This window comes from Pinus tabuliformis, chromosome 9 (assembly GCF_031772625.1).
Source record: "Pinus tabuliformis cultivar Carrire ecotype Pingquan chromosome 9, CPIR1, whole genome shotgun sequence".
Taxonomy (NCBI): domain Eukaryota; kingdom Viridiplantae; phylum Streptophyta; class Pinopsida; order Pinales; family Pinaceae; genus Pinus; species Pinus tabuliformis.
This window is the reverse complement of record NC_142307.1, coordinates 1,764,629,803-1,764,656,816: the sequence shown is the minus strand read 5'-3', so window position 1 is coordinate 1,764,656,816 and position 27,014 is coordinate 1,764,629,803. Positions and strand designations below refer to the sequence as shown.

The 27,014-nt window shown below is 37.6% G+C and overlaps 1 protein-coding gene across 1 annotated transcript in view; it reads right to left on the bottom strand.

Moving 5' to 3' along the window:
- Positions 1–16,197, bottom strand: part of LOC149155842 (protein DETOXIFICATION 33-like) — a 159,114-nt gene extending 142,917 nt beyond the window's left edge. Inside the window, exons 1-5 of the mRNA XM_089446048.1 lie at positions 15,522–16,197; positions 14,880–15,421; positions 14,688–14,774; positions 14,531–14,587; positions 14,140–14,378 (exon numbers count right to left, since the gene is read on the bottom strand). Coding sequence (XP_089302174.1) covers positions 14,140–14,378; positions 14,531–14,587; positions 14,688–14,774; positions 14,880–15,421; positions 15,522–15,830 — 1,234 coding nt within the window. The 5' untranslated portion in view covers positions 15,831–16,197. The remainder of the gene's footprint in view (positions 1–14,139; positions 14,379–14,530; positions 14,588–14,687; positions 14,775–14,879; positions 15,422–15,521) is intronic.
- Positions 16,198–27,014: the final 10,817 nt, after the last annotated feature.

The window sequence follows — 27,014 nt, the reverse complement described above, 5'->3', positions numbered from 1 at the left end:
TGAGCCATCCCTAAAGATGAAATTGAGTGATATTGCTATTTCCCAATATATGTTCAATGATAGCCTTTGAGTCGCCAAATATGTGAATACTGGGAATGTCCAAGAAAGTAGAAAAATAAAGCAATCCCCATATAGCAATAATCTCAGCCTTCATGTTTGTTCCTCTGCCAACATGACAATGTTTGTTCCTCTGCCAACATGCCAATGAACCCAATACCCCTGCTCCTCTGAAATCATGGGCCAGAAACGACAACCACAAACATCCCTTTGTGTTGCCCCATCAAAAAAAGCAGTCGGATATATATCTCCAGGCTCCAACATCTTTTTATGAGTGGCCATGGTATCCTTTTTGTGATTTTTTGTTGTATGATAGCATTCAAGGATGTGATCCACAACCCTTGAGGAGTGCTCCCTGAAATTTTCAAATATAATCTTGCTTCACCACCTCCATATTTCCCAAAAATATATTAAAGGAATAGATCTCCATATACTATTTTGTTTACACCACCATCCCAAATAGTCTGAGATGGCTGAGAAGCTTGCTTGGGGGAAATCTATATACTGCGCAATCTAGCACCAATTCTTTATAGAAACCGGACATCTAAGAAATATATGATCATTATTTTCCGCTGCCTCCCTGCATAACACACAAATACTTGGCCCTTGCCAATATCTCTTCTATAGATTTTCCCAAGTTAAGTTCTTGCTTTTCCAAACAAGCCATACCGAAAACAATGATTTTAATGGGAACTTTCGTTTTCCAAAATTTGTAAAATTCACATACCTCCACACTGAGTGACCCCCGAAGACAAAGTGTGTGATAAATATCCACCACCACAACACAGTTGGATTTCATCTTACCCCGCCATGTAATCTTGTCTCCACCATGCTCCCTTCTGACGCCCGCCCACCGCAGCTCCGATCGTATCCAAGCCCACTCCCCAACCAGATTGTGCACCAAGCCCATCTCATTTGTCGTGCACCATATAGGGAAATGTCCATTCCATGCAGAGATAACCTGATTCCAATAAAATATTCCCGGATTGTGAAGGCGGTGTACAAGCTCCTTCGAGATAGGGATAGCATTACTAATACCCATAATGTAATCATGACCAATCAAAGTCCGATGTCCCGAACCAAAAGCCCAACAAATGTTCTGTAAAAAATAGTGACTGAATTTCCCTGAAGCTATGCCAAATAGCCGACCCCGATGGAGTCCCCAATAAGATCCCGACGCACCCATACAGCAAAATCTTGATCCTTTAAATATTTATGTTTTAAAATATTACTCCATATGCCTTCGCCGAAAATGCCCCGCCATAATGCCTTATGTAACGGAGTGCCCCCAAAATGAATCAAATCCAGGATAGCCAATCCCCCCATCCTCTTTGGAGTGGTGATATTGGTAAGTTTTGTCAAATGGTACTTTTGTTTGGTAATACCCCCTGTCCAGATATATAATGAGCCATGATACTATTCAGTTTTTTAATGATAGCAATCGGAATAAAGTATAAGTGAGCCCAGTACACACACAGCTGTGTAATCACAGATTGAGTAATGATCCAATCTGACTTGATCACTCTAGAACTTATTTCGCTTCCCAAAATATTAACACAGTGATTCACAATATCAAATTTAAACTCAGAGAATCAAATTCATAACAAAATCAGGACAGGAACCAACCAAACTCGATCTATTCATCACATTAATGGATCATACACCCAATCACACCATATTGATTTCCATTAGGAAATTCAATAAAACTCTGATTATTTACACCGTAGAGGGATGATCAATACAACTAGCAATAATGTCACACTCCCCTCTCCTTTTGGTCTCACAGAACTTCTCTTCCACTCACTATGTTTTTTCTCTTTCTACAAAGATCATCTTTATACAATATAATCATTTAGTTGAGACCCACCAAAGATGGATCAAATCACCCATTTATAGAAAATATCAAATCTAAACCCAAAATCTCTAACTCCTCCAAAAAATCACCTCAAATGGTGTATTACATGTCGATGAGGAAATAATCCCTATTTCACCTAGAAAACCAAATCCGTATCTTTAATTACATTAAATTAACTTAAATTAAATTAAGGGAACCCACTCCCTTTAGTAAATGTGATAAGATCTCCTAGGTCGTGTTGACTTGAAGAAATGCTCTTGCATCAGAGTCCCAAGGTAAAAACAATTCATGGACTGCTTCTATTGGCTATACCTTCCATCTTTGTTGTCTAACATTTTTCAATCGTAGGTGCATCTACTGCAATTTCTCCTTCCTCTTGGATCTCAAACTTTATTCTATTGTTGTTTATGTGCCTTGTTGCATTGTTGCTTTGCTGCTATCATTAAGTTTCCAGGATACCATACCTTTCTTGCTTGTTGTCCATCTATCTTACTAAACCACTGCTTCACTCCTGCTTTCTTTGTCATCTATGTAATAAATGGAATAGGTCTTTTTTTATACCTCTTTGTAGAAGTATTTCTATGGTCATGTAATAATGATCAAACAAATATTGGTTTTGGATTTTGATGCCTTCAACTATTGTTTTATCTTTCAAACTGCACTTGATTAGATTTTGAATCTCTTTTATATGCCCATCCTTTCCCATGTTTTAATAAGAAAATGGTGTGTCCCCTGTATCATTATCATTTCTCTGAAGATACTTTTCATATATTAAAACATAGCTCCAGGGGCTTAACATGCACTAGCCACATGAACAGGTGTTATGACCCAACACTTATCCAAATTCTCATTTGTATTTAGGATCCAGACAATTTCGTGATAACCTATTTATTAGTGGCTCGAATATCTTTCAGACTAGATATGATCGAATCTAGATACCTCTGTTCTAGCCCAGATACATCTCCTCAACCTGGATATCTTCCCTTTAATCCAGAAATAACTCTCGACCTGGGAAATATAAAATCTAGTTTTACTCGTATGCAACACATTTCGACAAAGCCCATATTTGACTTGACCCGAATAACTCTTGCAATGCAAATTTGAAGGTCTAGTTTTGGGGTCTACTTCAACTACTCATAGTCTTACTCGGATCTAGGCTTAAACGATGGTGCCAACACTTGTGAAGCTCGAATGCTTCACAACCCATATATATTTTACTAGCGCAGTTCCCAAGTTTTGCAGGGTCCATGCTCCAATGATCCAGATACTTGTTAACCTAGATATGTGCTCTTGATCTGGATAGTTTTCTTCATGCAAGGTTTTATGGGAACCCGATATCTGGTTCCGCTCCCTTTTCAAAACTAACTTATGACACCAGATACATAGTGTACCAGATACACTTGAAGTGATCATTGTGGGATCCACACTAGATACTCCTACATTCGAATATCTTTGCGCTTAGCGTATTGCTTTGGATATTCGATTAAGATGTCGTATTCCATGGGGATGCATCTCTCTGGGTGTGTTAATGTTTGGCAGTTCAGTGACAAATTCCAATTATGGGACTAGATTCCTCTTTTCGAGAGGAACAATTTTCACTACTGAAGCGCTCAATTTGGACAAGGGAAAGTGTATTTTTGAGGAAAAGGCCACATGTGCACAAAAGGACAGGTTAGCCCAAAAGAGAAACTTGACACCCATGGATGGCTATAAATACAAGTGAGCTCAAGCTCATTTGGACATCATCATTATGATCATTCTCCTTTATTTGGGTCTGGCTCGCACAAGTTTGAGGCTGGGTCGCGAAGATTGGTTCGTACAGGTCCGAGATTGCAAAATCTGAAGCTCGCACTTGAGTTTAGGGTTTTGGTTTCCAACTGCAGGCATGACACATGCAATTTTCGGTCACAACCGCAGGCATGTAGGCTTATGCATGCAGTTGGAGGGTTTCAGCCACACGCACATCACTCTCTACATGCGGTTAGGAACTAGGGTTTGAGTTTTATAGTTGACTGTAGATTTCTTCAGTTGATTGTAGAGTTTGGCAGTTAACCGCAAACAGTGACAATTGATCACAAGCTTCTGAATCAGGGCTTTAATTATTAGCATTGTTGGGTTCAGCTCATGGAAGTTGTTTAGTTGATTTTGCTAGATAGGATTATGGTTGAAGATATGGATCATTGTACTCTCTTTAGCTGAATCATTCGATGACAATCTAATAAGAAGAAGAATTTGAAAGGTTCCCAGTAGTGGGTTTTGCCCTAGTCTTTGACCAATCCTAGTGTCTCTATGTGTGAATGCTTTTCTTCTATTATTCCTTTATGTTCCGCTGCATTGATAATGATATTGTTCTTTCTATATAATTGCATGTGCTACCAAATAATGTTATGATGTTGTGGGGTGAATTCAATATGCAAATGATGAAATGCAATTATCTAAAGCAAAGAACAATATAGCCTTAAGAAAATCCAACATGGTATCAAATTTGGGCTGAAGAAAAGTCATTGAAATCACCCTTGAAAAGACACCTCTAATGGAAGCAAGAGAAGATGGAGAAGACCTAAAAGAATACTAGGGTTGAAGGAAACCCTAGGCAATCTGGTTATTAGGGTTTGATGGACGTTATAAAAGAAACCATAGAATAAGATAAAGGCTTGAGTTTTGAAACCCTAGTGTGATCAATGAAGAGTTGTTCTAGCATAACCCTCATTGGGCTAGTCTCAATTAACCCTAGTTGTTGATGAAGTTGGTTGAAATATATTGAAGGAAACAATGTTATATGGACAATGGATAGTAATGACACTTGATGGTTGGTTCAAGAGGGAGATGATCACCTCTCATTAAAGATAAGTAATTTTTCAATTTATGTTACTTCTTTATGTCTTTACTTTTGTTTAGATTTATTGATTCGATCATTGATTATACTTGTTGCATGTAGATATGAGCATTTGGATAATTCTAACCTCTTGATGAGATGTGATAAGTGGGTCCTTCTTGAGGATCATTTGAGGTGAAGGAAAAGATAGCTAGTGCAGGAAGAGAAGAGCTATAGTTGCCCATGACAAGTAAGTGATACAAAGTGCAAAGGTATCTGAATGTTATAAGGTATGTATATTGTTTCAGCTACAACTTTGGATGGCAAGGTAAGCCCTAAGGTATGATGAGAATATCACCTTCACAAATGACTCATGCATGCATATGAAAGTAAGTTTGATTCATGGTACTTATGATTAGTTGGTGCACTTCATATGTGACAAGTATCTTACATTTTAGACATGATGGATTTCTCGATTTTATGAAGCAAGCTAGATACATTGTTTTTTATATATGGTGACTTGATACTATTGATAATGCTTGTGATAAGCTTGATAACTCTAATGATAAAAGTGTAATAATAAGATTGATATCCAAGATCTTCTTATTGACTGTGGTTAGGTTTTAATAAGTTTAGTAATTTTGACAGTATGACAAAATTGAATGTCTTAACTTGATGATTGAATAATGTAAAAGAAGTAATGTAGTGATTATGATCCTTGAAGTATGATGATACACTTGTCCACTGCCCTAATTATATGAATCTAACCCTTGATGTCATGTTCTTAAGTGATGATGAAGTAGCTAATGTTGATTTGTTATGACTATATGTCTAAGAATCTAATATAGTTTGATTTCATGGACTAACAGTTATGCTGATGCATGACAATATTATGATAGACAAGTTGATATTTTGAAGGATGATGATTGAAGCGGCTTCTCATCAAGTGGGAGAAACTTTCCATAAGATCCCTGCACCTATTATCATTTGCATTAATAGAAGATTCTTTATTGTTGAAGTAAGACTTTTGGACATAAATAGACAAATATCTGATATTGTTGGTTTGCAGCAAGTTCTGATCTGAAAAGAGAGGGTTTCTCTTAGTCTAAGCCCCAACCGCATGGAAGAAAGCTTAAGAGTGTGGTTGTAAGCCTCTCAACCGCACAGAAGAAGGCCTATGGGTGCAGTTGTGTCTGTAGGTCACAAAAACTGAAGCTTTATGCATGAAATCAAGAGTGCACTAGGGGTATGACAATCCTGCAGATATGGAGCAGACATAAGGAGGTTCTATGAGCAAAGAAGTTTGAATGTTTGACTTACTATAGAGAATGTGAATGTGTTAACTAAACTTCTGTTTGCAGGGGATAGGAATATGCATATTAGTATGTCATTTTGATTTGATCATTGAAGCTAGTATATGACAATAATTGATAATTGTTGCAAGGGTTTGACAAAATTTGGCTTATTGGTTTAATATAGATGAACAATACTAGAGTTTTGACATGATGCTTGATAGTTCATAGATATGTTTTATGGATTGATTGAATTCACAACAATAACAAATTAGGGTTTTGATTTGATAACTGATGATTTGCCTTGATGACAATGCCATATGAGCATAGTGACTTTCAGTGATTAATATTGGTATTCAATAGTGACTCCATATTGACATCATTGGCTTTGGCACATTGGTTGAAGTATAAACAGTTGTGATCTCACAATGAATGTATACATTTGCATCTAGTGACAGAAATGATTTATATTATGATCATGAGGATGGTTTGATGAAGTTTAGCTTGATATTGCTTGGTAAATGACAATTTGTTGACATGACGATAGATGAAGTCATAACTTGGTATTTGAATGTGAGCTCTACCTGACACCTAGTCCAAAGAGTTTGTCACAGTGATATTGGCAGTAACTTTTATGGCTTTGATACTAGTTTTTGATTTGGCATCTAAGGCTTGATAAGTTGACTTAGTTGATTTGATTGCATAGTGTTGATTTGTGCAACGTTGAGTATATTGGTAGATTAGAATAATATTTGCAGATAGCGTCATAAGGTTTGTAGCAAGCTTCCTGAGTATGGTATGTCTGCATTGGAAGTTACTTGGTGAAACTAGGAAGATGTGCTAATCCAATCCTCTACTTCAAAAGTGGTCCAAGGTATGACTTTGATTTATTTTTTAATACATTGGTTTGTCGCCAAGCACACTTTGAGATATTTGCATGGGAAGATCAATTTTTGATATGAGATACTCTTCCTATGATATGTGACTACATGGATGTACTAATGTTGTTTGGGATCGTTATTGATGAGATGAGCATATCTGGGTGTTGCTTTAGTATGAGATCTGCCATGATATTTTGGATGAAAAGTCTATAGCATTAAGCATGACCGAGGTTGAGTACGATGTTGCTAGCATGGCTAGCTGTGAGGCAAGTTGAAGAAACTCTTTAGAAAACTATTTTGAACAGGTTCTAAATGTGACAGTAATACATTGCGATAATAAAGTGTAGGATCTAATTGGCAGAGAATCTCGTATATAGCTGGGACTAAGATATCTTCATATATTAAGATAGTGTTGTTGTATGAGATAAGCTTAGGCTTGTGGTTGTTGCCTCTGTAAGAGGGAGGATGAATAAGGTATCCTTTTGTGATATATATTTGTTCTAATATAATATTTGATTTGATGTCCTGCATAAACAGGAGACTACTACTATTGAGACATTATGATTGAACTCTTCAGTGAGTTGTTTAAGCCAGTACCAGATATGAGCACGATGATATGTTTTTGATCTACAAAGAGCAAGACTGATCGAGAACACTGAGCCAACTCTTCCCCCCTGTTTGAGCTCCCAAGGTAAGGAATTGAGATGGAGGGCTCCTGGGGTTGAGGGATCTCTGGACAATAGGGTATACCCCTATCTGTTACCCATAGAGTCGGAGATGTTGCTCCCCTATCTTGGTCCCTGCAAAGTATACCCCAGTTGGCATCATACCCAAAAGTTGAGCTTGTTGGGATTCGCTCCCCGTATGGCCAACAGGTTGAGAGAGTGCTTGGAGGCGTGTTACCCAAGCTGATTATGATGTAGGTATTCTTCCACGTGACTCTTAAGGTTCATTGTTAGGAATATCAATGGGCAATAGGATGGATGAGATATTGTTGATCGACATAGGGTGGAAGATGTTTGCTCCCCTATGCTATAGCCTATGACTCCTATTGCTCGACATAGGGTGGAAGATGTGTGCTCCCCTATGAGATGACTTGGAGTAAGAGTGTCCTATAGAACCTTCCTCATTGTCATTGGATTTCGGGTTGAGACTGAGCTCCCCAATATGGTTTCAAGTTGAGATGTGCTCCCTGATGTTAAGCTCTCCAATGTTTCCCGGGTTGTAGCATTGAGCTCCCCGCTAGCAGATGATTTCGAGTGGTGACAGTGGCTCCCCGATGAATAGAGGGTGGTAGCTTGGACTCCCCTTCGATATCAAATTCTTCTTCTTTTAGATTCGAGAATGTTCAACATATGAGCAAAAACAATCAAGAGATAAGCGGGAATAAGTAGAGGTGAACCGAGATGAACAATGACGATACTTGATGACGAGATTCTTGAGATAGCACATGATATGATGACAGGATTGGAATTTCTCCCACGCTGAGAGGGAGTGTTAATTTTTGGCAGCACAGTGACAAATTCCAATCATGGGACTAGATTCCTCTTTTTGAGAGGACCGATTTTGACTATTGACGCACTCAATTTGGACAAGGGAAAGTGTATTTTTGAGGAAAATCCCACATGTGCACAAAAGGACAGGTTGGCCCAAAAGAGAAATTGGACACCCATGGATGGCTATAAATACAAGTGACCTCAAGCTCATTTGGACATCATCATTATGATCATTCTCCTTTCTTTGGGTTTGGCTCACACAGGTCTGAGGCTGGGCCGCAGAGATTGGTTCATACAGGTCCAAGATTGCAAGGTCCGAAGCTCGCACATGTTTAGGGTTTTGGTTTCCAACAGTAGGCAAATTTTTGGTCACAACCGCAAGCACACGAGCTCATATGTGCGGTTGGAAGGTTTTGGTCGCACACACATCACTCTCTGCATGCGATTGGGAACTAAGGTTTGAGTTTTACAGTTGACCACAAATTTCGTCAGTTGATCGCAAAGTTCAGCAGTTGACCGCAGACAGTGACAATTAATTACAAGCTTTTGAATCAAGGTTTTGATTATTAGCATTGTTGGGTTCATCTCATGAATGTTGTTTAGTTGATTTTGCTGGATAGGATTATGGTTGAAGATATGGATCATTATACTCTCTTTTGCTTAATCATTCAATGACAATCTAATAAGAAGAAGAATTTGAAAGGGTTTTCCCCATAGTGGGTTTTTCCTTGGTCTCCGACCAATCCTGGTGTCTCTATGTGTGAATGTTTTTCTTTTATTGTTCCTTTATGTTCTGTTGCATTAATGATGATATTGTTCTTTCTATATAATTACGTGTGCCACTTAATAATGTTATGATGTTGTGGGGTGAATTCATTATGTAAATGATAAAATGCAATTATCTAAAGCAAAGAAAATATAGCCCTAAGAAAATCCAACAAGGTGGGATGCACTCACCTCACACTTCCCACACACCTAGGATGAGGGGACACCTAGGGAAATGTTTTCCCACATCCCCCTTTTGGGGAGACTTGGGGAAACGTTTCCCCGGCGTTTCCTTGACTGGTTCAAACTCACCATTGTGTTTCCTCCTCAAAGGGATTCGATGCCCTACAACTTAGTAAAAAAATCACTCCATATTCCTTTGTATACAAGAGTGAGCCAACCTAACTTGATCGCTCTGTAGCTTCTTTCGCTTCCCAAAATATTAACACAACGATTCACAGTATCGGATCTGAACTCAGAGAATTGAATTCATAACAGAACCAGGACTATTCCTCTAACAACTGTGTGTACTTTGTTATAATAGGAACCAAACAAACTCAATTTATTCATCACATTAATGGATCACACACCCAATCACACCAAACTGATTTCAATCATGAAGTTCGATAAAACTCTGATTATTTACACCACGGAGGGAGGATCAATCAATTAGCAATAATGTCACACTCCCCTCTCCTTTTGGTCTCACGAACCTTCACTTACTCACGCCTCTCACTCTCTTCCCCTCACTATGAATTTTTCTCTTTTTACGAAGGCCATCTTTATACAAAAAAATGATTTAGTTGAGATCCACTAAATATAGATCAAATCAGTCATTTATAGACACTATAAAATCTAAACCGAAAATCTCTAAATCCTTCAAAAAATCACCTCAAATGGTGTGTTACATGTTGATGAGGAAATAATCCCCATTTAATTTAGAAAACCAAATCCCCATCTTTAATTACATTAAATTAACTTAAATTAAATTAAGGGAATCCACTCCGTTTAGCAAGTGTGGTAAGACTTCTTAGGTCTTGTTGACTTGAAGACATGCTCCTGCATCAGAATTGTGTTGTACATTGGATAAACCAATGCTCCCCATGTGTTTTCGCAACATGGACTAACAGCCTCTCGTGGATCCTTATCTCTGGCGATGCGATCATTGACTAATACCTGTGGGTTTTGGTCTAACGGCAATCGTGATTCCAAACAAGTGGTATCAGAACGTAGCTCACGAGTTCGATACACACCTGGCTCGCGTTGGAGGGAGATTGTTGGACATTGGATAAACCAACGCTCCCCATGTGTTTTCGCGACATGGACTAACTGCCTCTCGTGGATCCTCATCTCTGGCGATGTGATTGTTGACTAATACCTGCAAGTTTTGGTCTAACGACAATCGTGATTCCCAACAAATTGTACCAAGCTTCCAAAGCTCACATCTCCTAGGACAGTGCTGCAGAAAATAATGCCTCCAAAATGCAAAAATCTCCTAGGACAGTGCTGCAGAAAATAATGCCTCCAAAATGTAAAATGAACTTGCATTTCATGGTAGTAACACAATTTTATCTTAACAAAAACAACAGCTTTAAATATATTGCATACAAACAGATTGTTTTATGTTAAAATTGGCAACTAAGGCCAAACTCCATGTGGGTCATCTTATTTATGGCAGCTGATATTTTTCTTGAATTCCTCTCGTCGAGAGGTGTAGGATTGATCTAAAGATCATCCGATTCCGACAAGTATTCATGGAGATATGAATTTATTTGTGTTATGTGACAATTCGTCAAGGTCAGCCAGCAACCAAATAACCCCCACTTGTCCTCCACGTTTTAGTATAAATAGAGGTGCCTTGAAAGTCATTTGGGACTCACCTCTTGTGATCTCTTCTCTCCACTGTTTTGGGTTTTAGTGGAAGGGAAAGTCCCCAAGAGGATACGCTGTCCAGAAGAGGTCTGCCATGCCCTAAACTGAAAGGGACTAGGACGCAGTCACACAAGGGACTAGGACGCAGTCAAGCAAGTGACTAGAATATGCTGGTTGCAATAGCCCTCAACGCTGAGATGAAGCTGCCCTAAACACAGTCATGGTGAAGACCTTAATGCTGTCCATAAGAGATCTACACACTGCCTTATCTAAGCCCTAAAGGAGATCCCTAACTCGTTGTTCTAGGCCGCAGTCAACAAGGGGTTTATCTACAGCAAAAGGAGGCATTACGCAGCCCTAAGGAGAGCCCTAGTTGCAGTCCAAGATTCGCTCTAACTGCTGGGCTTATTCCGCACTAGAAGTTGCCCTTCATCCGCAATTAAAGAAGGCTTCAAGCAACTCCTAATGTCCGCTGTCATAAGGAGATTCTATCCACTGTAGTGAGATCTATACGCTGGCCTAATACACAGTCACCCTAACGCTGTCCTATGTTACCCTAGCCGCAGTCCTAAAGGGTGAGCTAAGACGCAGAGGGAGAGGCCTTAACCAGCTGCGTGTGAAGGTCTAATCTGCTGTTCTAAGGAGCCCTAATTGCTGACCCTTATACACAGTCAAAGTCTCCTATACGCTGGCAGAAAAATCATTGTTTGTAATACGCAGCAAGCAGAAGGAACCCTTAACCAAGGGTAGTGGAACCTCCAGCGTGGAAGAAAAGGACTACCACTGTTTAGGAGCTGTCATGGAGGAAGACTTACCATTAGTAGTCTTGTATTGTTGTCATGATGTTGTAGATGATAGCGTGTTAAGGACTGTCTGGGCATATTGGTGATGAGCTTGATTTGAAGGGTTACTACAGCTAGCTGCTTTGCTAGGCTGCAAGCCATAGCAAGCAGCTAAGTCTGTCCCATGACAATATTGCAGTGTACAGCACAGTGATGATGGACAGTATGTTTAGATGCAGCATACTTGGATGGATGCAGCATGGATAACGAATGCATTGACTGTTGTGGGCAACATGGTGCAGCACAATGGATGCAACATGATGCAGCACCGTGATGATGAGCATGGATGTATTGCAGTATGCATAGTACAATGAAGGGTACAGCACAGTGCAGCATGAAGGATGCAGCATAATGATGATGAAGAGTAGGTTGATGGGTACAGCATGATGATGAGGTACTGCTCAGAGATGGGAGCAGCATAGTGATGAGAGCAGCTCAGTGATTGGGTGCAGCACAGTGTTAGGTGCAGCATGATGATGAGGTGCAGCACAGTGATGAGTGCAGCATGGTGATGGAGTCACCTTGGAGGATCAGTTGAAGCAGTATGCCTTCACCTAAGTTCAAATCAGCGACCTCATTATGTTATCTTCATGGTGAAGATCTCTGCTCTTATCTTGTCAAGTCAAAGTGTTGACTTTTGATGTATATGTACTATCTCTCTCTCTGTTGAACTATCGAAGAACATAGGAAGAATTGATCAAGGGTTTCCCCACATTGGGGTTTGTCCCTGCCACCTGGCTAGCGCCACATCTTGTGTCCTCTTGTCTTGGCTTGTTTTCTTCGATTTATGTTTATGTTCTATCTGCATTTTACTATCATGCTAAATGTGATTGCTAATCTGGAATTGATATTGAGCTAATATGGAAAATTGAAGTAAATTTGCTCTCACCATAGAACATACCTAAAATTAACACTTTATCCTACAAGTGTAAACTAAAAGTTCTATCGTCCTACTAAAAACGACTGGTTGCAAAAAGCAATATACTGATGCCATCCCAACACTTAGAATGCATTTTTTGCTGCTTTCTAGCTGAGGAAAAGCTAATATCCAAACAATTGATAAGTATGGCTCTAGTTAGAATTGAATATTTTCAGACATAAGCTTTTGTGCTCTGGAAAAGAAGCTTTTCTGAAATCATTGAAAAATAGCCAAATTGTCATAATTTCATACTTAGGAACTCATCATCAAACATTCTGCAAACAATTAAAAAATGGGCAGAAATAACGTAATACCGATGTGGCAATCAGGAAGTTATCAACAACCATTCTAAAGTCATTAAGAAAATAACCCGAAATGTTATACATTCTCACTAGGCATTTGTCAACATATATTAAGTTTATGGAAGCAGAGCCCCATAGTACGGGTTCATCTCCCTAAATTAAGCTGAAATCATTCCCATTGAAGTAGATGAATAGGGCAGACAGGAAATAAATCCTAACTTGCCTTATCTATTACCTAAAGGGTGAAAAGGATTAAAAAGAAGTAGAACCAGGTGCTTTTTACAACTGGGGTAATCTTATACAGTGGAAGAATTTGGTGATGGACTACATGCTCGCTGTCTTTATCGTCTATCCACTGTTTCTTTCTATGGTTCTCTATTTGCCGTGAAGCTAAAGAGAATTACAAACGGTGTTAATAGATTTCACTTTTCCAAACCCAACATCTCTTTTCTGATTTTCTTCTCAGAGCTATAGGTCATATATTATCTCACAAAGTACCACTGAAACAAGAAGCCATCCCTCCATGGATGAGACCATGAAGGTATTTCACTGTCCAGCCATCCTCATCAAATACCAGACACAGACAATTAGTAGGTAATAGGTACTATTGGCATTACTGACTGAAAAGTAGTCTTCACAGTGACACCCTGGTATTTCACTTTTTATGTGGCAGCTTTTTAGTGAACGTTGCTTTATTGCTGCAGGGAAACTGAACTTTTCTGAATAGCTCTTTCCTATATTTGTTGAATTAAATCACTTTTTAAATTTCCTTCAATAATGGCAACATAGTTGGTATCAAGGAGAGGTTTCTGAAAGGAGGAAGTATTATGGAAAGTGCCGTTGCTATAAAATCATAGATTACATCCTTTTAAACAGAGTAAAAAAATTCCTGACTATTGAAAAATAACGAGAGGAAACACAGAAATATTAAATACGGTCTCAAAATACTGGACTCTGTTTACTTTATAAATGCAAGATTATGTGGACTGTACTTTACAGTCCGAGCGATTAGCATCAGAAAAAACAAAAATTGAGGCTCTTACCTGATAGAACCGGCTGCACGCTATTGAGAATCATTGTCAGTGCCAGCAAGGTTGCTAGCTTGGTTACTGCATGCATAACCTCTTGGCTATTTGTAAAAAGCACTGGGAAATCATTTTTGGTGACAAAAATAAGAATCATAAAAACGAAGCCTATCAATAGTGACGTCAAAGTCACGACCACTACTGAGAACTTTGCAGCGTTTGGATGTCCAGCTCCCAGTTCATTTGATACTCTCACACTGCAGCAAATACAAATAGTTTTGAAAGAATTGTCACAAAAAACTATTAAATAGTCATAGTTTGTCTTCTGTGCAAACTGAGAAGATATAAGTCTGAATTATGTTGAATAGGTCTAGGGCATATTAAGATGGTGAAAATTAACCCAACAGACCTGATAGCAACATTGAATCCAAGGGCTATCATCACTTCCCATCCATTCAAATTCATGCTGCAAAGACATAGCAGTTGCTAAGAAAGTATATTGGTATGCAATGATGTAGAACTGAAGGATATTAAACATAAAGAACATGATCCTGTAAATGTTATACCAAATAGAGATAGAGTCTAATTCAATTTCTGGGTTTTTCAGGTGCCCAGTCAAAACGATCAATATCATCAGATACCAGAACTCAAGGCTGCCAGAATAAGAGTACAAGATCAGCAGAAACACTTTAATAGAATTGGAATCAACTAGACAACGAAACCAGGGAGGATAGAAAATGTGGTTGAAGAAAACAAACCATAGCATAACAGCAGAAGCCAAGGAAAGCCTGACAAAGGCAGCCAAATCACGAAACGCCGACCATGACAATCCAGTCCATGCACCAGCACAGGTGCCTGACAATATATACGCAAGCTGCCCCAATACAACTATCCACCATGAGAGGTTGAGAGTTATGGCTGCTCCTGGCAATCCCCATCCCAATTTTATTATACACAGCCAGCTCAAGAAAATGTGTATGACTAAAGCCACTGCAGCGATCCAGGCCATGGCCATGACCTTTCTTTGCGATTGAAGGAACTTCTGCATGGGAAAATTCATCGCGTAGGCAAATAACTGAGGAAGCATCCAGATGGCAAACTTCCCAGCCAAGTCAGAAATCTCATCAGATTGCCCAAAGAGCTTCAATATCGGTGGTGCAAAAATATAAACAAGACTTAAAACCAATGCTGTCACATTAAGTATAATCCATGACCTCTGCATATACACTCCCAGCATGTGTATCTGCCCTGCTCCAAAGGCCTGACCGCAGAGTGTCTCCAATGCACTGCCCATACCAAGCTGCATATCTGACAATTCAATTCAATATCTCCAAACAAACAATACTAAAATTCAAAACTACAAAGGGAGATTGGTTTTGGTAGGCTTTATGTTAACCCACCATGGTTCCGAAGGCCAGCCCTGCTATTACGGAGTTCTCGATGGCCACTGCAGCGAGCTCTATGGTGCCCAAATGCCCAGCGAAGGTCTGGGTGATGGCTCCCAGCGAATACTGACATATAGCAGTGAAAATTGCAGGACCTCCAATATACCAAAGTTTCTTGGATTCGATCCAGCTCTCTCTAGCCAGAACTTTGGGGTTCAAGATTGAGTGGGCATCCAGAGAAAGATCATTCTGCCTGCTCTGAATCCATTGTCTGTCTCTCCCTGTGTCCTCTAATAGAGGATGTCTCAGAGACTCTTCCGCCATTGCTGTGTAGTGATGACTGCAACCAGCTTCTCTAAATTTAATGGCAGATGGGCAATTCAAAGCAATTCCGCTGACGGTGGAATATGTCCAAATATGGTAATATTATCTCAATCTATTTGCATACATGCACTGGGCTCTTATAAAATTACATGGCTGGCCATATTACTGCTTGGTTTTTTGACCAATACTTCCCGAGATAAACAGAACTTCGTAGAAAAGAATGTGTCAGCTCAAAATCATTGAAGATCTGTTATTCTGGTAATTCAGAGCGCTTTCATCTTATCGTAATTCATGACATACCGAAATTTAGTGCGGACAATGAGATCTTGGAATTTGAGTTTCAAATATTTCTTATTTATAAATAATTTAATGCGAGCGAAACTGATTTTTGGACAGTCAAAAATAAGAGCTACGGCCTTCGATCATATGAAGCTCGACGATCTCTGCGTCGCGATGGACGGTAGAATAATTTCACTTTGACTAAATAATGATTAAAATTATATAATTATAAATTGCTTAAAAGCTAAGTTAGGATTATAGTGCTCGGTAGATGCGAAAATAATGGATTGCGTTATTAATTATGTTCGTTAGATCATCAGCGTTATTATAATTATGATTTGTAATTTGAAAGGATATTTAAAGAATGATTTCCATTTTTATATCCGTTTTTATAAAATTAACTAATATAAAATTAAAAGATTCAAATAAATGGAAATGTTAGATTTATATATTATTGAATTTTTAATAATTATATATATATAATTAAAAAGACATTCGAATTTTGCATTAAAAAGTATAGTAAGTTGGAATGGTTGTAGAAAGAAAAGAATTTTGGGGTTGCAAAGCATTTTATGCTTTTCAAAATAAGTGTAGAGAGGCAGAGTTATGGCACTGGAAAACCACTCAAACTCTTTTTGGGATTTTAGTGATTCTTTATGGTTATGAACTGTGGTGATTCTTTATGGTTGTGAACTGTGGGCTAGTAGTACATCTGACATGCACTGGAGACAAATTGAGAAAATTTAGAAGTGTTTGATTACAAACAAATTTAAGATTAAAAGTGTAGTTCCTTATGATATCTTGTTAAGTGAAACGGGGACTACCCCTATTGAAGCAATTACTATGGTGCAAGTCATAAGGTATTTAAAAAAAATTGAGCAAATGGAAGAGGGTAGATGGTCTAAGGTTGTTTTAATGATAGATTGTGCAAGAGCAAAAAAAAATTGGATGCAACAAAATAACAAACGGTTTAGTAAATGGGGTATTTGCTTGAACGCGTGTCCCATAAAGAACAAAGATATAAAAACTTTTGTTATGGAAAAGTTCCACAAACCTATTTGGGATAAAGATCTAGGAAAAAGGAAAAAATATTATATTGAAGTGTTTAATCCCACTCATAGTCATCAACCAAAAGCATACATAGAGGCCAATATCTCTTTGAGAGCCAAAATTCTTATTGCTCAATTAAGGACTAATTCTCATCAACTTCGTTGTGAAACGGGGGGTTGGAAAAGGCCAAAGGAAGCGTGGGAAGAAAGGGTGTGCATTTTTTCTTCTTTCGAAAAAGTGGAAATAGAAAAACATTTCATTTTAGAATGTGAGGCCTTCAAAGACAACAGGGAAAGTTATGCAGATATGAACATTTATTTTGAAGCTTCACAGAAAAAGGGCAAAATACATTGAGCAAATGAAGAAGCAATCTTTCCCACAATCTTTAGCCTCATGGACGTTAAAATAATTTTAATTTTATTTATAATCAAAATATAAAATAACATTTTACCATATTATATATATATATATATATGGTAAAACGGGTCATTGGGTAGTTCTTAAAACACCATGGATGGAAAGGATCTGCCATCTCTGTGAGAATATGAACATGGAGGATGAAAATCACTTCCTCTTAGAGTGCCCCGCCTACAACCACATTAGATCTCAGTTCCATAATCTTTGTTACAATATTGACCTTCGTGAGCTCGGGAGGCTTCTCTCCAAGCTTTTTGAGCATAGGAATAAAGTCTTAAATCAAACTAAATAATTCGTTTTCTTTAGGTCCGATAGAGAAAAGTTTGTCTCAGTGGACATTAACCACCATCATCATATATATATATATATAATTTTTTTATCTATATCATATAATAATTATAATTATTATGTTATAATATTATTTTTTAAGTAAATTATAATTCTATAATAATATTCTAATTTTAATTATATTTTTATATAATCAATTTAACAAATGTCTTAATAATAATTTGATAATACCTTTTACGTTAAAGATGAAGTTTACCCATTACATATTTTTAAGAATTTTTATTTTTTCTTAGTCTCTCATATATATATATATATATATTAATAATATAGATTTGGAGTATTTTAGTTGAAGTTATTAACTTGTAAATCAATGTAAATTTTGTTAAAAATAGCAACAAGAAATCTTAATTTAATTTGTGTTTGAATTAAAATAAGAATCAAATCAAAAATCTATTTTTATAGCAATTTGTAATAGTTAACTAAGTTAATTTGATTTAGTTGGCTCTGTAAATTTGAGTTGGAAGTTTATCTAGAGTCATGTAGAGTGATTCCTAAATTTTAGGGGTCCAGGTTGAGTTCTTTTGAGTTGTAATTAATTAAATTAACTCTATCTAACTGAGTTAAAGTCACTTAAACTAATTCAAATAGTTGGAGGAACTAGTAGGAGGTCTAGTAGTGGGGATTAGCTTCAATGCAACTCCACTGCTCCACCAGTTAATTGAATATTCACTCATAAATAACTCATGCATATTAGTTCTAAGGAAGACCCAATTGAGATTAGAGTTCAGTGACAGTGTATTATCAATTGTATAATTTTCCGAGTTGTATAGATGGTGCATGCAATCAGCAGAAGGCCTATGATGGATTGCACAGTTATGGTGAGGGATTTTCCCAATTAAATATGGGCTAATTCTCTCAGTAATTGCGCAAGCAAGTAGAGGTTTGGCAAGCAACATAATTGGCTAAGTGTTGGCTTGAGTTGGTTTGTGAAGCAAAGAGATAGATTGTACTTGTGCAGAGATTGTTCAGGTTGAACAAGCATTGTATTTTCTTCTCAGATCTTCTGGTTAATGCAATATAGATATTCGGGGTTTTAAGAAGTTGTTTTCCCCATAAAAATATTGTGTTATGTGTGATTCAAAATTCTTCCCTTTCTGCATAGTGTTTTCATCGATCAATTTTGGTTTCCGCTGATAAGTAGAGTAGATTCTTGTCTTATGTTTTAGCATATCACATAAGTTGTTGAATCTACAAGTAAAAATCTACATGGTATAGGAGCTGAAGACAATATAGAAAAGGAGAATTCGAGTTTGTTGTGCAGGTGAAATTGAATTTGCAGGTTCATACTTCAGAGTTAGCAATATGTCATTCTATTGTTTGAGACTTGAGTATGCCTTGGAGGGAAACTTGAATTACATAGCTTGGAAGGACAAGATGGAGGCAGTGCTGAAAGATAACGGGCTAAAGGAATTCATAGATCATGATATCTTGAAACCTCCAACATCTGATGCTAAAATCTAGTTGAACAGAGAAATTGTGTGGCAAAAGCGAGAAGGATTATCCTAGAAGGAGTTCGAGATGATATTGTCTCGAATCTCCACGGTAAGGAAACTCCATTTGCAATGTGGAAGGCATTGACTGGCCTATTTCAAAATAACAGTGACCACGGGAAGCTGGCATTGAAGGACAAACTCATAAATATTAAGATGGAAAAGAGTGACACTATTTTGAAGTACTTGACCAAGTTCACCCAATGTCGGGATTACTATTGCCAGAGACGAGTTGGTGAGCCTAGCGCTTCTAGGACTTCCCAAGGGCTAGCACAGCTACCAGGACTCAGTTAATGGGAGGGAGAAGCTACCAGAGTGGGAGCGATTGTGGTCCGACTTGGTACAAGAAGAGATTCGGCAAAACACCAAAGACAGATCCTCATCAAAGCATGATGATGAGGAGAATTATGCCTTAGTGGGTAAGGCAAAGAAAGGGAAGGGGAAATCATCCCATTCCAAATCAGATTCTTGTCAGGGCGGCAAGAAGAACATGTCGAAAATCAAGTGTTTTCACTGTCACGAGCTAGGACATTTTGCCGCAAAGTGTTCGCATAAGAAGGTCGGTAAAAAGCCCTCAGGAGGAGCAGCAGGTGAGGCTTTTGCTTCACAGTTCAAACTAGATTTCACCCTCATCACTTGTATGGTGTCATCGATGATGGGTGGTGTGTGGTACCTAGACAATGGAGCTTCTTTCCACATGACCGATAACAAAGAGCTCTTTAGTAACTTGGAGGAGAAGGATCTCCAAATGCATATCGAAATGGGTGATGATTGGAGGTATAACGCAACTAGGATCGGTACAGTTACCATTCAGAGGGAGTCTGTTTCTCCCCTCACTTTGTGAGATGTTATGTATGTTCCTGGTTTGAAGAAGAACTTGGTTTCAATTGCCATGTTGGAGGATAGAGGCTATGATGTGATATTTAGTAAGGGAAAGGTGTTCCTTCATCACATAGGCACAGGACAAGTGAAGAGAATAGGGGTTTGAGTGAAGAACCTCTACAAGTTGGAGGTAGAAGTTGTGCTGCTTTGAGCACTAAAGTAGAGAAGGTGCAAAGCTGAGACATTGGTGAGTTGTCGCATAGGAGGTTGGGTCACTTGCACCATGGCGCTTTGAAGATCATGCAACAAATTTCTACCGGTCTTCCCAAGGGTACACTAGAGCTTCCTTTCATGACAAAGACATTCGAGCACATGTGATGCTCGATTGAGTTCACTCAGATTTATGTGGACTGTTCTCGACAACATCCACGCCCAAGCATAGGTATTATGTGATATTTGTTGATGATTTTTCTCGTAAGTGTTGGATCTTCTTCATGCAAAATAAAGATCATACTTTTGCTAAGTTATGAATTTAAAGCACTTGTCGAGAAAGATACTAGAAGGAAAGTTAAAGCTCTTAGGAGTGATAACGATGGAGAGTAAGTGTCGAATGAATTCAAAAACTTTTCTACATCAAAAGGCATTCGACGGGAGTTGATAGCACCTCATAACCCACAACAGAATGGGGTGGTTGAAAGGAAGAACAAGATTATTGTGAGAGCGACACGGGTGATGTTGCATGATCAAGGCCTACCGTTACACTTGTGTGATGAAGGATGCAACACAACTGTTTATTTGCAGAATAGAAGTCGTCATCGAATTCTCGGGATGAGTAAACTGGAAGAGGATTTTTTAGGGAAGAAACCAGATGTGGGACACTTCAGGATCTTTGGTTCATCAATATACTACCATGTTACCAAAGATGCACAGAAAAATCTAGAGCTAACAACAAAGTTGGTCATATTAATGGGGTACACTCATACACCTCACAACTATCGGGTGTACCTACCAACCAACAGGATGACAGTGGTTCGTAGAGATGTAAAATTCAATGAAGAGAAGGCCATGAGATGTTCCCTTGAGAGGGAGATTCAACTACATGCAGTTGAGGAGATTTTAGCTCCTAAGGAGGAACCTCAAGATGATGTGGAGTAGCCACATGCAGAGGAGCAGGGAGTGGAGACACCCACTCATGTAGAGTCTTCCAGAGATGGGAGAAAGCGCACCAGAGAGGCTGATAGGTTATTGCATGATGCTAGAGAGAATGTGGGAGCACCCACATCACAACGCAAGCAGAGGAGGTCATCGGAGAGGTACACTAGCTACATGGCTCTAATGAGCGGATGTGTAGAGATTGAGCCATCCTCTTTTGAGGAAGAAGTGAAACAACCAGTTTGGGTTGATGCCATGGTTGAGGAGTATGACTCCATTTTCAGGAACAGTGTTTGGGATGTCCTCCCAAGATTGGCAGACAAGTCAGCGGATGGTAGTGTGGAGAAACACAAGGCCAAGTTTGTGTCCAGAAGGTTTTCTCAAGTGGAGGGGATTGATTACAATGAAACTTTTTCTCATGTTGCAAGGTACTCATCAATCAGGTCCATTCTAGCAATTTCGGTGCAGATGGGATGGAAGATACATCAAATGGATGTAAAGACAACATTCCTCAGCAACATGATTGAGGAAGAGGTGTATATTGAGAATCCTGAAGGATTTGAGGCTTTCAATAGAGTCACATGTGTGCCAACTCAATCGAGTGTTGCATGGATTGAAACAAGAACCCCATGCTTGGTAGATTAGGATCAATAGCTATTTCATCGTGTTGGGCTTCACCAAAAGTGAAGCAGATGCAAACCTTTACCATATTGTGGTTGAAGGTAAATTGTTGAATATTGTTTTATATGTCAATGATTTGATTCTGACAGGTGATGATAATTTGATCAAGTGTTGAAAAGAGGACCTTACAAGAGAGTTCGAAATGAAGGACTTGGGGATCATGCACTACTTTCTGGGTATGGAACTATGGAAAGGTGATGAGGAACTCTTTGTCTCTTGGGGCAAATATGCCAACGAGATACTCAAGAAGTTCCATATGGAGAACAATAAACCCATGGAGACTCCTCTAGTTGGTAATTGGAGGAAGGAGGATGCTACTTCCGGTGAAGTAGTGGAGGCTACTATTTATAGGCATCTTGTGGGTTCACTCATGTATTTGGTGAACACATGACCAAACATGTGTTATGCAGTTAACCAACTTAGTCAAGCAATGGTTAAGTCGACCAAGTTGTATTGGAAGGTAGCCAAACATGTGTTGAGATACCTCGAAGGCACTACTCAGTATGGTCTTTGGTACAAACGAACAGAGGGGGTGAAGCTTCAAGGCTTCACCGATGTAGATTGGCAAGGAGCCATCCAACATGAGCAACACATCAGGTGTGATCTTCAGTATTGGGTCAACAATTGTTTCTTGGTACAACAGGAAACAGAGATCAGTTGCACCCAGTTCAATAAAAGCAGAGTACATGTTTGTTAGTCAAGCAACTTGTGAGGCTATCTAGATGAGGAAGATTCTTGTTGGTTTGTTTGTTCAGCAAATGGATCCAACAGTGATTTACTGTGACAATTAGAGTTGTATCAAACTCTTTGAGAATCCAATTTTTCATGATCAGTCCAAGCATATTGATATCCAGTATCATCATCTTCGAGAATGTGTGCAGAGGAGAATTATGTTGTTGGAGTACATTCCCACAGAGGAAAATGATGCATATATTTTGTCAAAGGCCTTGCCAAGATACAAATTTGAGTTTCATAGAGGCAGGATCAAGGTAGCAGATAATCCCTTTCTTGTTGAGAGGGAGTGTTAAAAATAGCAACCAGAAATCCTAATTTAATTTGTCCTTGAATTAAATTAGGAATTAAATCGAAATTATATTCTCATATCAACTTGTTATTAGTTAACTAAGTTAATTTGACGTAGTTGGCTCAATAAATTTGAGTTGGAAGTGTATCTAGAGTCATGTAGAGTGATTCCTAAATTTTAATGGTCCAGGTTGAGTTCTTTTGAGTTGTAATTAATTAACTCAGTCTAATTGAGTTAAAGTCAATTAAACTAGTTCAAAAAATTGGAGGAACTAGTAAGAGGTTTAGTAGTGGAGATCAGCTTCAGTGTAGCTCCACTGCTCCACTAGTTAACTAAAGATTCACTCATAAATAACTCATGCATGTCAGTTATGAGGAAGACCCAATTGAGATTAAAGTTCAGGGACAATGTACTATCAGTTGTATAACTTTCTGAGTTGTACAGATGGTGCATGCAATTAGTAGAAGACCTATGATGGATTGCACAGTTGTGGTGAGGGATTTTCCCAATTAAATATGGGCTAATTCTTTCAGGAATTGTGCAAGGAAGTAGGGGCTTGGTAGGCAACAGAATTGGCCAAGTGTTGGCTTGAGCTGGTTTGTGGAGTAGAGAGATAGATTGTACCTGTGCAGAGATTGTTCGGGTTGAAGAAGCATTGTATTTTCTTCTTATATCTTCTAGTTAATGCAATATAAATTGTCGAGGTTTTGAGTAGTTTCTTTCCCCGGAAAAATATTGTGTTATGTGCGATTGAAATTCTTCCTTTTCTTCTTAGTGTTTTCACCGATCAATTTTGATTTCCGCTAATAAGTAGAGTAGATTCTTGTCTTATGTTTTAGCATATCAGATAAGTTGTTGAATCTACAAATTTATTTTATTATTTATAGATTTATCATATTTTGAAAGAGATTAAATTTTTCAAAGTGCAACGTTTAACCTTTTTAAATATCGAAAAAGCTACACTTTTATGAAAATGAAATGTAAAATGCACTAAGAAGCGGCAAGAGTGGGGGAGGGCTAGTGGTGGTGGTAATATTTTTCCCTTATAATCAAGAAGAACATATGTATGCTTGGGGTTTAGGTCATATTTCCAACAACGTTGCTAAAGCCTATGCCTTATATCAAGGTTTGAGGCAAATTGTGAATCTGGTAATTCAAGAGGTGATTGTTTTTGGTGATTCCTTAAATATAATTCACCATTTATATTGAGGATCTCTCCCCTAGGATACAAAGTTAAGTCAAATTCCAAGCTGATTTTTTAGTTGTATGAGTCTATCCCCAAGAATATATGTCCCCATGTTCTTAGATGAAACAACTTCAATGTTGATCACATGGCTAATTTGGGGTTAAGGCTAAATCAATGTGAACTTTGGTGGTAGGGACAAAAAGGGCATGTCCCCCTTCCTAAATGGTTAATTAGGAGACTCACAAATAAAAGAGGAGGAACAATTCCTCGTGGTTTAATGCAACATTCTGATGCTTTGTAAATTTTGGTTTTTGTTAGGTTGGTATTGGTGAATGTATAGGTGAAATATTTTTGATATTGTAGCATTTTGTTAAAAAGTTTCAAGGTCAAAATTTTGTAAATAGTAGTTGACACATACTATATTCCAATCATGTCTACTGGTTTTAATTTGCTTATGTAAATTATGTATCTAAACTAACTTTTTAGCTCAGTGTTTTTTAATATAATAACTATTCTCAATTGTTGTTAAAAAAGAAATGTAAAACACACTTATAATTTTTTTTGTACAGTTGGTATAATTACATCTTCATCATATCCAACATATCACTTTTATCGAAGTAGAGAATTGAACCAATGACTTCACATCAAAAAATATTTTAATAAAACACCCAATCACCATCTATCCAAGACCTCATAATCAACACACTTATAAATTAAATACATTTATTTATTTATTTTAAATTTTATACAACATTTTAATAATATATTAAAAACATAAAATATATATTTTTCTTAATTAATAATATTTTTTTAACATGCTAAAAATTTTAAGAAATTCATAAATAATATTTTTCCAATAAAGTGCAATATACCATATTTAAATTCAATAAGCATTAATCATCAACATAAATTATATTGCAATTAAATTAAATATATATTTATTATTACTACAATGATTATATATACCCATGAGAACACTTAATAATAATAAACAATTAGTAAACTCCCACACCCGAATCATTAATAATGATAGTTCTCAAGTATCTTTATTATAAAAAGGTGAAATCACTAAATGATGCAACTCCAAAAGCACTATTATTAAAGGCAAAATGGACATCTATCAAATCAAATTATCTGTCGTGGAATAAACCTGAATACATGTATTTCGAAAAGAAGATACACAATAAAAAACAACCCCATTGCATTCTTGTCTTAATGTTTGTTGGCATTAGAAATTATTTGACTTAATGACTTTGACATTATTATTATTATTTTAATATTAAAATAATATATATTTTCGGTATATTTGAATAAAAAATTTAATTTTTATGTTTTAATTTTTTTTTAATATTTTAAATTTTAAAATAAAATTTAATATATTATTTAATAAAATAAAGTTTTAAAATTTATATTAAATTAGCTTAGATTTATTTTATTTTTAGATTTTTTAAATGTTAAAAGTAGTGTTGAAAATATCGGTATCGACAAAATATCGGCGAGGGTCCTGAAAACATTTTATCGACAATATCGACAAAAAATATCAGCAAACATAAAAAGTAAAAAATTTCAGATTTTTAAACATATAAAGCAATAATGATATTTAACCGATATTTTCAAAACATGGTGATATTTAGCCGAGATTTTCAAAATATCACAATTTTTCAAATATGAAAATATCATGATATTTACCTACCGAAATATCGTTTGACTAAAAATATCTCGATATTTCGCGAAATATCGCTGATATTATCACCACTAATCAAAAGAGATCAAATCTCTTGAGATTTAACTCTATTTTAGTGTGCAAAACTTGAAAAAAGGTTTAAACCTCAAGATATTTGATCCCCTTGTGCACTTGATAGGTCTAGGATTAAGATGGATCTATGTTGGTTTACTTTAAAATTAGATATCGTTTTTGGGATTCAACTGCGTTAAGTAAGTCATTAACATATACCATTTCCATGAGAGCCAGTGGTAACTGACTAATTTCTCATGATTTTTGAATTGTTCACTTAGCACTCATTGCATCGGGTGATGCTCACAAGGGTGAAGAAGTGGGATTGAAACTAGTGAAATGAATCACATAGCGTCAATCTTCACTTCCGGGGCTTGAACCCGGTAACCAGGACTTCCCGGGAGGTCACCCATCCCAGATCTCCTTTGGCTCAAGCGCGCTTAACTGTGGAGTTTTCCCCACAATCAAGCCCACTTAGCTTGCTACCCCATTTGCAAAACCTTAGCAAGTATTGTGCCTCATGAACCATTCAAGTAGAGATCCCTTCACTCTTTTTGAATTTAAGTATTAGGGGTTTACGCAGTGCATTATATTAGATATCGTTTTTGGGATTCAACTGCGTTAAGTAAGTCATTAACGTATGACCATTTCCATGAGATTCAGTCGTAACTGACTAATTTCTCATGATTTTTGAATTGTTCACTTAACACTCATTGCATCGGGTGATGCTCACAGGGGTGAAGAAGTGGGATTGAAACTAGTGAAATGAATCACATAGCGTCAATCATCACTTCCGGTGCTTGCACCCGGTAACCAAGACTTCCCGGGAGGTCACCCATCCCAGATCTCCTCTGGCTCAAGCGCGCTTAACTGTGGAGTTTTCCCCACAATCAAGCCCACTTAGCTTGCTACCCCATTTGTAAAACCTTAGCAAGTATTGTGCCTCATGAACCATTCAAGTAGAGATCCCTTCACTCTTTTTGAATTTAAGTATTAGGGG